The 11,985-nt window shown below is 40.9% G+C and overlaps 1 protein-coding gene across 1 annotated transcript in view; it reads right to left on the minus strand.

The window, feature by feature from the left end:
• The window catches only part of LOC115230644 (bifunctional 3'-phosphoadenosine 5'-phosphosulfate synthase), a 12,595-nt gene extending 2,020 nt beyond the window's left edge, over nt 1-10,575 (minus strand). Inside the window, exons 1-6 of the mRNA XM_029800785.2 lie at nt 10,368-10,575; nt 8,131-8,336; nt 7,182-7,313; nt 5,986-6,115; nt 3,884-4,026; nt 1,036-1,161 (exon numbers count right to left, since the gene is read on the minus strand). Coding sequence (XP_029656645.2) covers nt 1,036-1,161; nt 3,884-4,026; nt 5,986-6,115; nt 7,182-7,313; nt 8,131-8,336; nt 10,368-10,575 — 945 coding nt within the window. The remainder of the gene's footprint in view (nt 1-1,035; nt 1,162-3,883; nt 4,027-5,985; nt 6,116-7,181; nt 7,314-8,130; nt 8,337-10,367) is intronic.
• Nucleotides 10,576-11,985: the final 1,410 nt, after the last annotated feature.

Raw genomic sequence — 11,985 nt, forward strand, 5'->3', positions numbered from 1 at the left:
CAGTGGTTTTCAACCAGGGTTCTGCGGAACCTTAGGGTTCTGCCAGTACAGTCCAGGGGTTCCGCAAGAAGTTACAAAACTGCTGAAATCGGCAGTAATTTTTAATTCTCCTGTGCAGATATGTGTGCATAAGACTATTAAATTATTGCACAGGGGTTCCTCGAGCCAGTGGAATGTTTCCTTAGGGTTCCGCTCCAGCAAAAAGTTTGAAAAGCACTGCCTTACACCCTAACCACTGGGCCACATGCCATCACTGTATGCATATATGTGGTGTGGGTGGGTGTGTGGATGTGTTATTTTCTCCTTGCTTTAACATCAAGTGATAGTCGTAAATGAGTGCCACTGTTGTGCAGGTGGTGTCCTTCATTTCTGATCTTCTAAGATATATCTCGACATGAGGAAATATTACTTTGCATGGAAGCAGGTGAGGGTTGGTGACAGCAAGGGCATCCAGCTGCAGAAAATCTACCTCAACAAATCTTGTGTGATCCATGCAAACATGGAAAAGTGAATATAAAAACAATGATGGTGATGATGATGATAGATGTAAAGAGTCTTGAAACAAATACCAGAAGGTATTTTGTCAGACGCTTCACCAATTTACTCTTACATCATCATCGTCATCATCATCATTTAGCATCCGCTTTCCATGCTAGCATGGGTTGGACGGTTCAACCGGGGATCTTGGAAGCCAGAAGGCTGCACCAGGCCCAGTCAGATCTGGCAATGTTTCTACGGGTGGATGCCCCTCCTAACGCCAACCACTCCGCAAGTGTAGTGGGTGCTTTTTATGTGCCACCGGTACAGGTGCCAGACGAGGCTGGCAAACGGCCACGATTGGATGGTGCTTTTTACGTGCCACTGGCACGGGGGCCTGGCGAGGCTGGCAACGGCCACGAACGGACGGTGTTTTTTACGTGCCACCTGTACGAGGCCAATCGGGGCGGCGCTGGCAATGGCCACGTTCGGATGGTTCTCTTACGATAAATAATATGAAAAAATATAAAAAAAAGGGGGGAAGAAAGGAAACATTACCTTGCCACCGTGTGTTGGATCATAAAGGTCCTGTTTGGTATCCGGATGGGGCATTCCAGCTGGATCACGTCCGACTATATAAAAGTTGGTCCCTGTCGACATTCTGGCTTTAGCATGCCACTGGACCTAAGGAAATAAAAGGGAAAGAGGAAAGTTCAGAGGACTAAAGGACAGTTTCAAAGGTCAAGGGCTTCACCAGACATAGATCCTTAAAACCTTCCATCAAAATCTCATGTAACAAAAGGGTTAAAGTGATCTAAGTACTTAGCACATTATTTTAAATATCAGGGATCTGTCAATAGGGATCTCAGTCTACACGATATCAAAGTATGATATAATATATGTAACCTATATAGTAGATGTATAAAGAGGGTAAATTTTTTTTTTTTTTCTGCAGATTGAAAGAAATGATGAACACTCTTAACCCTTTTGTTACCAACCCGACTGAAACCGGTCTGGCTCTGTAGTACAAATGTCTTGTTTTCATAAGTTTTGAATTAAAATCTTCCACCAAACCTTAGTCACAATTTATGTTCCTAATACTAGCTTAATGATAACTAAGTTATTTTACTAAATTCTTTGTTATATTTAAAATAATTGAAAGAAACACAGAACATCTCAACAGAAATATGGTAACAAAAGGGTTAAAATATATAATAGAGAAACAATTCTTAACCCTTTTGATACCAACCTGGCTGAAACTGCTTCTGGCTCTGTAGTACAAATGTCTTTTTTACATGTTTTGAATTATAATCTTCCACCAAACCTTAGTCACAATTTATGTTCCTAACACTAGCTTAATGATAACTAAGTTATTTTACTAAATTCTTTGTTATATTTAAAATTAATTGAAAGAAACACAGAGCATCTCAACAGAAATATGGTAACAAAAGGGTTAAAATATATAATAGAGAAACAATTCTTAACCCTTTCGATACCAACCTGGCTGAAACCACCTCTGACTCTGTAGTACAAATGTCTTGTTTTCATAAGTTCTGAATTAAAATCTCCCACCAAACCTTAGTTGCAATTTATGTTCCTAACACTAGCTTAACGATAACTAAGTTATTTTACTAAATTCTTTGTTATATTTAAAATTAATTGAAAGAAATACAGATCATCTTAAAAGAAATGCAGTAACGAAAGGGTTAATCGAATTTCAGACCTTATTGGGGTCTCATCAGTAGTGTCTACATCAATTTGACCAATCCCAAAGAAACAAGCATCCAATCTGTTCAGATACATAACAAATCCTGTAGCTACAGAAAATGGGAGCAACTAATTTGCCTACTGTAAGTATTTAACGCTGTATTTTTAATATCAGAGACCTGTCAATGGGGTTTTTGGTTCACATAGTATTAAAGTATGATATGTTATATGTAAACTTACAGGCTAAATTCACCTATTTCTCTGCTGATTAGAAGAAATTATGAACAGCTTTAATCGAATTTCGGGCATTATTGTGATCTCATCAGTCTACATCATATATGCATCAATATGGAGCTAAACACAGAGAGGACAAACAAGGACAGACAAAGGGATTAAGTCGATTACATCGACCCCAGTGCATAACTGGTACTTATTTAATCGACCCCGAAAGGATGAAAGGCAAAGTTGACCTCGGCGGAATTTGAACTCAGAAGGTAGCGGCAGACAAAATACCTATTTCTTTATTGTCCACATGGGGCTAAACATAGAGAGGACAAACAAGGACAGACAAACGGATTAAGTCGATTATATCGACCCTACTGCGTAACTGGTACTTATTTAATCGAGTTGGCAGAATCGTCAGCACACCGGGCGAAATGCGTAGCCATATTTCGTCTGCCGCTACGTTCTGAGTTCAAATTCCGCTGAGGTCGACTTTAACTTTCATCCTTTCGGGGTCAATTAAATAAGTACCAGTTATGCACTGGGGTCGATGTAATCGACTTAATCCGTTTGTCTGTCCTTGTTTGTCCTCTCTGTGTTTAGTCCCTTGTGGGTAGTAAAGAAATAGGTACTTATTTAATCAACCCCGAAAGGATGAAAGACAAAGTTGACCTCGGTGGAATTTGAACTCAGAACGTAACAGCAGATGAAATTCCAGTAAGCATTTCACCCAGCGTGCTAACGTTTCTGCCAGCTCGCTGCCTCTTATTTTAGCTCTTATTTCTAGCAATGTATGTGTCTTGACACCCTTAGTCACATTTAGTCGACTACTATAATTCCCCTTTATGGTTTAACATTGCAGCTTGGTGTTTTTATTAATTTATATATATAGGCGCAGGAGTGGCTGTGTGGTAAGTAGCTTGCTAACCAACCACATGGTTCCGGGTTCAGTCCCACTGCGCGGCATCTTAGGCAAGTGTCTTCTGCTATAGTCCCGGGCCGACCAATGCCATGTGAGTGGATTTGGTAGACAGAAACTGAAAGAAGCCTCTCGTATATATATATATATATATAATATTAATTAGAGACAAAACCACTATTTTGCAAAACAAACAAGGAAGTGTGTGTGTCTGTGTTTGTTCCCCTAGCATTGCTTGACAACCGATGCTGGTGTGTTTATGTCCCCGTCACTTAGCGGTTCAGCAAAAGAGACCGATAGAATAAGTACTGGGCTTACAAAGAATAAGTCCCAGGGTCGAGTTGCTCGACTAAAGGCGGTGCTCCAGCATGGCCGCAGTCAAATGACTGAAACAAGGAAAGAGAGTATAAATACCAGTCATCCACAGTTTTTTCTCCCCCTAATATGTTATGACAGAAGACAAAGACTAACTGGGGTTTAGGGATGGGGAATCAGATGAAGGTCAGAAAGAGGGGAGATGGGTCTGGAGCAAAGGGTAAAGAGCAAATTGTTACTTACCTCAGTCGGTCCTGCGTACATCATGGGTGATGGGAATATAGCAAGCACCGTAGATTCAGGGTCCAATACTCCAGCACTTAAGATAGCCTTGTGTTGTTTCATACGGACCGATAAGGGGACGTCGTCATCTTTTGTCCATCCGCCTGGAGACGAAGAAGAATATAGAGATGTGAGAGAGGGTGGCAGGGGTGGTGTTTCAAAGAAGGAAAAGGAAAATAGATGCTTCTCTCGCAAACTATAGTAACCTAACAAAATGACATTAGCCAAGCATAAACAGGCTTAGTTTGCTTTAGACCACATTCGTGGACAGACCCTAAATAAAGTTATGGCAAGTAAAAAGCACCATTTGAGCATGGTCAATACCAGTGCCACCTGAATGGCCCCCATGCCGGTGGCATGTCACAAGTACCATTCAAGTGTGGTCAATACCAGTGCCACCTGAATGGCCCCCATGCCGGTGGCATGTCACAAGTACCATTCAAGTGTGGTCGACGCCAGTGCCATCATCAAATCTAAGTAGAGACTTCAAACTTGAAATCTTCAAAACCACAGTCGAACCAATTCTACTATATGGCTCAGAAACCTGGACGTTATCAAAGAAGCTTGAGAGGCGGTTGGATGGAACCTACACTCGCCTCCTTATGAGAGCTCAAAATCTCCCGTGGAAGCGCATCCAACCAAAATGCAATATATGGGAAACTACCACCTGTGTCATCTCTGTGAAAGGTAGGAGAGTCCAGTTTGCTGGACATTGTTGTAGAGCTGAAAACAAGGTAATTTCTACTCTTCTCCTCTGGAAGCCATCTACTTGCAATACCAGAGGGTGCACTCTCTCTTACCCTGATGCAATCTCCAGGGATACAGGCATCCAGCAACAGGACCTCCGTAATGCCATGATGGACCGTGAAGTCTGGCGTAACATGGTAAATTCCATTGTCTCGACCACGGTCGTGATACCAGAGGGCGCACACTCTCCTACCTTGATGTAATCTCCAGGGATACAGGCATCCAGCAACAGGACCTCCGTAATGCCATGATGGACCGTGAAGTCTGGCGTAGCATGGTAAATTCCATTGTCTCGACCACGGTCGAACAATGATGATGATGATGATGCCAGTGCTGCCTGACTGGCCTCCGCACTGGTGGCACGTTAAAAGTACCCACTATATTTTTGGAGCGGTTGGCATTAGGAAGGCTATCCAGCTTTAGAAACTTTGTCAGGTCAGATTGGAACAATCTCTCAACGTCACCGATTATTTTTCTTTCGTTTTTTTTTTATCACCAGTTACTTAATGAACGGAATTCTGGTTTAAGGACCCCATATAAAGGATCTTTTCCGTTTGAACGGCAGTTTTTAACATAATTTCAACGTAACTAAACACTTTTAAACTTCGTATACTGGTAGAATGTGTTTATAAAACATCTTTTTCTCTTGGCTTTATTGAGAAAATTCTATAGTTTGTAAGATATTTGTTGTTTTTTTTCTTCAATTTCTGCAATTTCAACCAATCAGTGACGTCCATTGAGGTAAAAAAAGCATTCTGTGCCGTATGAATATGTCCCTCGTTTAAGAAACAGGGATCTTTTCAGTTTGAACGGCAGTTTTTTTTAATAATTTCCACAATACTAAACGCTTTTAAACTTCGTATACTGGTAGAATGTGTTTATAAAACATTTTTTTCTCTTGGCTTTATTGAGAAAATTCTATAGTTTGTAAGATATTTGTTGTTTTTTTTTTTCTTCAATTTCTGCAATTTCAACCAATCACTGACGTCTATTGAGGTAAAAAAAAAACATTCTGTGCCGTATGAAAATGTCCCTCGTTTAAGAAACAGATTGGGTTTATTTACATTTGTGAAGAAAAAAAAGATACCCTTCCCCCCACCCCTAACCCTAAAACATTGAAATGCAATAGATCGATACTAGGGTCATAAGTAAAAGATACAAGATATAGATACAAGCATACATACATACATACATACATACACACACACATGCAGTCCCTCTCTTTCATCTATCCCCTAATCCACACAATTCCTTTAAAAGATAAACAGGAATGCTGTGTAGGGTCCACGTGATGTTGTGGCTGCAATGCCTCTTACCTAGAGGATGAAGTAGCAACACAGGCTTCTGGTAACCTCTCTCAATCAGCTTGCGTTTCGTGTCGTCCATCAGAAGGGCGTGGCCATTGTGGATTGGATTTCTCAGTTGGAAGGCAAAAATGGCATCTGCCTGAAAAAGATGAGTGTGGTAGAAGTTGAGTGTGGGTTGGAGTGTAGGTTGGTCAGTGGTAGAGGTTAAGTGGAAGTTGGAGGTGGGTTGGTTAGTGGTAGAGGTTGAGTGGAAGTTGGAATGTGGCTTCATGCTGGTAGAGTTAAGTTGAGGTTTGAGTGTAGGTTGCATAGTGGCAGAGGTTGATTGCAGACTGGAGGGTGGGTTGGTTAGTGGTAAAGGTTTGAGTGTGGGTTGAGGTGTAGGTTGGTCAGTGGTAGAGGTTGAGTGGAAGTTGGAACGTAGCTTCATGGTGGTAGAGTTAAGTTGAGGTTTGAGTGTGGGTTGCATAGTGGCAGAGGTTGAGTGCAGGCTGGAGGGTGGGTGGGTTAGTGGTAAAGGTTTGAGTGTAGGTTGGTTAGCAGTAGAGTTAAGTAGATGCTTGAGTGTAGGTTGTGTAATGGTGGAGGTTGGAATGTGGGTTGGTTAGTTGTAGAGTTTGAGTGAGATGTGGTAGAGTGTGTGTGGCAGCTGGAGTGTGGGTTTGGTAGTAGAAGAGCTTAACAAGTTTAGAACCTGGGTTGGATAGTGGTGGAAATTAAGTGAAGAGTGGAGTGTGGGTTAGACATTAGTAGAGGTTGGGTTGTGTAGTAATAAAAACTGAGTGGAGTTTGGAGTGTGGGTTAAGTAAGAACAAAAACTGAGTGGAGTTTGGAGTGTGGGTTGAGTAGGAACAAATTGAGTGGAGTTTGGTGTGTGGATTAAGTAGGAACAAAAACTGAGTGGAGTTTGGAGTATGGGTTGAGTGGGAGCAAAAATGGAGTGGAGTTTGGAGTGTGAGTTGAGTAGGAACAAAAACTGAGTGGAGTTTTGAGTATGGGTTGAATGGGAGCAAACATGGAGTGAAGTTTGGAGTGTGGGTTGAGTAGGAACAAAAATTGAGTGGAGTTTGGAATGTGAGTTGAGTAATAGCAAAGACTGAGTGGAGTTCTGAGTGCAGGCTGAGTAGTGATAGAGGTTGAGTAGAGGTTGGCATGTGGCCTGAGTTTGAGTGGAAGTAGAGAACATGTAAACCTGCTCAACTTACTTTCATTTCTTTGAACTTCACCCGTAATTCCTTGGGGGTGAGACGGTACTCGTCCAATCCATCATTCCAGGTGATTCGGTCGAGAACCTCCAAATCTCCTCCAGCCAACCAATCTCCACTCTCAAAGATCATCTGAAAGACAAGTTAGAATTAATATCATCGATTAATGGATGGTTATTTTGGTTCTTCGAGGGGAGGGGGAGTTGGATTGGTGGAGAGAGAGAGAGAAAAAAGAGAGAGAGGGGTAGAGATACAGATATAGTGAGAGGGATGAGAGGAGAGAAGAGAGGAAGAGGAGGGAGAGGTTGAGAGAAAGGGAGTGAGGGAGAGAAGGCATAGAGGTTGATAGAGAGGGAGGAAGAGAGGGAGAAAGAAACAGAGAGGTAGGGAGAGAGAGGGAGAAAGAAACAGAGAGAGAGAGAGAGGCACAGAAAAGTAATGAGAGAGGGAGAAAGAAATAGAGAGAGAAACAGAGGCACAGAGAAGTAGTGAAAGAGAGGGAGGGAGAGCAGGAGAAAGAAACAGAGGTAGTGAGAGAGAAAAACAGAGGCACAGAGAGGTAATGAGAGAGAAAGAGGGAGAGAGAGGGAAAGAGAGAGGTAGTGAGAGAGAGAGGGAGAAAGAAACAGAGAGAGAGAGAGAAAAACAGAGGCACAGAGAGGTAATGAGAGAGAAAGAGGGAGAGAGGGAGAAAGAAACAGAGAGGTAGTGTGAGAGAGAGAGAGAGGGAAAAAGAAATAGAGAGAGAGGGAAAAAGAAATAGAGAGAGAGAGAGACACACACACACATACAGACAGAAAGAAGGGTAGAGAGACAAACAGACAGAAAGGCAGAGAGTCTGAATAAGAGGTGGGATGGTCACAGCTGGAACATCTTTAGCCACCATTATATTATATGTTGTGTTTGAGTAAAAGATTGGAAGGTCATGGCAGGATTGTCCTTATATTACCTTTATGTAGGGGTGTCCTTTGTTGCAAGTCCCAAACTGTCGACAACAGCGTTCTTCTTTGTTGTGTTTGAAGAATTCGGGTTTGCGAAGAATGGCCACAGCACGATCTTCGTAGAACAAGGCTATCGCCTGCTTACCACTTAGCCTCTCTTTGTCGTGTGTATGTACCGGTAATACAATGGGGATGGACTGGTTAGTGACACCTCCTGCAACAGATATAGACACACAGATAAAATACATGTCTACATATACACACACACACACACACACACACACACACATATATATATATTAAATTAGAGATAAAACCACTATTATGCAAATCAAACAGTGAAAAACATAAACCAAAACATAGAAAATTAATTAATTAATATAATATACAAAATATATAAAATATAAAATTCAAATTAAATTAATTAAATTTAAAGTTAAAATTTAAAAAAATTTTTTAATATTAATTTATACTTATAAATTTTTATATATATATATATATATATATATATATATATATATATATATATACATATACATATATAAGTTAATCCAAACAAGAAAGCACAAAAAAACACAACAATGCGAGACGTGGAACAAATATAGTATTATTGGACGCTCAGGAAAGAAGGGAAGAAGGAGGGTTTTACGTTTCAAGCAGAGCTCTTCGTCGGAAACATAGGAGAAGGAAAAATCCAGAGAAGGGAAGAGAGAGGAAAAAAAAATCGCCAACGGTACGCACGAGGTCACATTTTGACATTATATATATATATATATATACACACACATATGCATAGAGAAGAAAGAGAGAGAGAGAGAAATATGAAAACATAGATAGACAGACAGAAAGTTAACATTTTCTGGCAGCCAGACTCCACTAGATGTTGGTGGTCCTACTTTAAGGTGTAGAAACTAGCATTACATCTGGTCAGCTGATGATGAGAGGTATCTGTGCTTGTTTCATTTTGATTTTTGTCTTTCCAGATTTATATGTTTTCACTGTCTTCCATGCCTGTTTTCTTATATATGTGGATATGTGTGTGTGCACATACATACTTTGGAAGCATCTAATGTGTTCGGTATTTTACAGGCAAGAGTAAATTTCGAATGTAGTATAGCTGTAAAAACAACAGAAAGACAGAATAAAGTTGCCAGCAGCCGGCTACAGGAGTTGAACCTGTACCCTTCAGATACTGGCTCAGTACTCTACCATTAAGCTAAACAGCTCACTTGCATTAAATGGCTAGACACATTTCATCTCCACTGCCTTTGACACAGCTGTGTCTTCTTGAATTTGCATTTGTTGAAGATATGAGAGAGGCTATACATACATCATACGTACATACATACATATATGAATAGAGAGATAAAGAGGAGATAGAAAAAGAGAGAGAGAGAGATATACAGAAAGATACTTAGATAGAGAAATAGACAGAGAGAGATAAAGAAAAAGTGGTAGAGAGAATGAGATAGGTAGATAGACAGAGAGAGAGAGACGGACAAACAGAAAGACAGACAGTTGGATGGATAGACTGACAGGCAGATAGATACATTGATAGAAAGCAAGATAGACAGAGAGAGACAGAAAGATAAAGAAAAAGAGATAAAGAGAAAGAGATAAACAGAGAGAGAGAGACAGACAGACAGACAACTAGAAAGACAGATGGAGAGGCAGACACATGGATGGATGGATAGACTGATAGATAGCTATTTAGACAGACAGAAAGATAGATAGATAGATAGATAGATAGATAGATAGATAGGTAGGTAGATAGGTAGGTAGATAGATAGATAGGTAGGTAGGTAGGTAGGTAGGTAGGTAGGTAGGTAGATAGATAGATAGATAGATAGATAGGTAGGTAGATAGATAGGTAGATAGATAGATAGATAGGTAGATAGATAGATAGATAGATAGATAGATAGGTAGATAGATAGATAGATAGATAGATAGATAGATAGGTAGATAGATAGATAGATAGATAGATAGGTAGATAGATAGATATAGATAGATACAGAGAGAGATGGATAAATAGGTAGATAAAAAGATAGAAAAAGAGATAGAGAGACAGACAGACAGATGGATGGAATGGATGGATAGACTGAGAGGCAGATAGATGGATAGATAAATAAATAGACAGAGAGATAGTTAGATAGGTAAGATAGATAGATAGAGAGACAGACAGACACATAGATACATAGATAGACATTCAGAGAGAGAGAGAAAGAAAAAAGGACAAAGTGCTTACCATTTAAAAGACAACCGAAATGTTGGGACTGCAAATATTCTGATTCCCGCATGAACCCTGTCAAAGGGCTGGCCCAGCCCTCACTGAGAACTTGCACCCACTGAAGGTCCAGCTGCAAAACAGGGGACACAAGAAGAAAGACTTTGGTGTTAGTGAATATAGGACATAGTGGACACGGGGACTGAGGAGGCAGGGAGAGGAGGGACATTGATGGGGGGGGGCGTTGTTTAGCCCCAGGTCAGTCCTTAGCCAGACATATATATATAAACATATATGTTGGCACTCCGTCCGTTATGACGACGAGGGTTCCAGTTGAGCCGATCAATGGAACAGCCTGCTCGTGAAATTAACATGCAAGTGGCTGAGTACACCACAGTAGTTAGTATCAGTGGCTATAGTTGTTAATGTTGTTGTTGTTTAGCCCTGGGGCAGTCCTGATCCAGACAGATCTATGATCGAAGATGTTCCAGCTGTGACCATCTCATTTTTTTTCAGACATACTGTATCATAATCAGCTTTAATTATAGGTCTGACTGGATCAGGACTGACCTGGGGTTAAACAACAACTATAGCCACTAATACTAACTATTATACTATACATTAGATAATGTAGTCCTAGATACACTATGCCTGAATAAAAGATGGGATGGTCACAGCTGGAACGTCTTTGATCATCGGTCAGTCTTGATCAGGCTTGACCTGTGGTTAAACAACAATAACTATAGCCACTAATACTAACTACTATACATTAGATAATGTAGTCCTAGATACACTATGCCTGAATAAAAGATGGGATGGTCACAGCTGGGACATCTTTGATCATAGGTCTGTCTGGATCAGGACTGACCTGGGGCTAAACAACAATAACTATAGCCACTAATACAAACTACTATACATTAGATAATGTAGTCCTAGATACACTATGCCTGCATAAAAGATGGGATGGTCACAGGTGGAAGAGCTTTGAGCTTTTATGTGGCACCATCACCAGTGCTTTTCACGTGGGACTTTGGTTATGGGACATCAATTCTGTTGTGGTGGGCAGGTCCTTTGAGTACAGCATGGCACCAAGTATTTCGGCCCTTTATCATCTCATCTGAAAGGTTCACTGTTCTGAGGGCGTTCTTCAGTACTTCGTCCCATTTCTTCCTGGGTCCCCTTCTTCTGTGAGTTCCATCCTCTTTGAGTGAGCGCTATTTCTTCATGCAACTGTCCTCATCCATCCACATCATGTGACCAAACCGGTGCAGTCTCCTCTCTTGCACACATGATCTTGAAACTTTGAACCTCACAGAGGCAATGACTAGTGACTGAGACCTTTGGCGATGTGCTCTTCATACGAGGACCTGTCAAGTCAAGTGCACCTGTGCTGGTGGCACGTAAAAAATCTTTTCAAGCATCAGGCCTCATAGAGGTGAAGTGACTGAGTTCCTTTTGGTTTTTGGGCCTCATGGAGGCAATGACCAAGACCTTTGGCATTATGTCATGCTTGAGAAGAAAACCCATCAAACCAAGCAAAATCGCAGTCGTGACAGATGCTGGTGTCGTGCAAATGGCACCTGTGCCAGTGACATGTAAAATCACCCATTGCACTTTCAGAGTGGTTGGCATTATTAAG

This window comes from Octopus sinensis, unplaced genomic scaffold (genome assembly GCF_006345805.1).
Source record: "Octopus sinensis unplaced genomic scaffold, ASM634580v1 Contig16046, whole genome shotgun sequence".
NCBI classification, from domain to species: domain Eukaryota; kingdom Metazoa; phylum Mollusca; class Cephalopoda; order Octopoda; family Octopodidae; genus Octopus; species Octopus sinensis.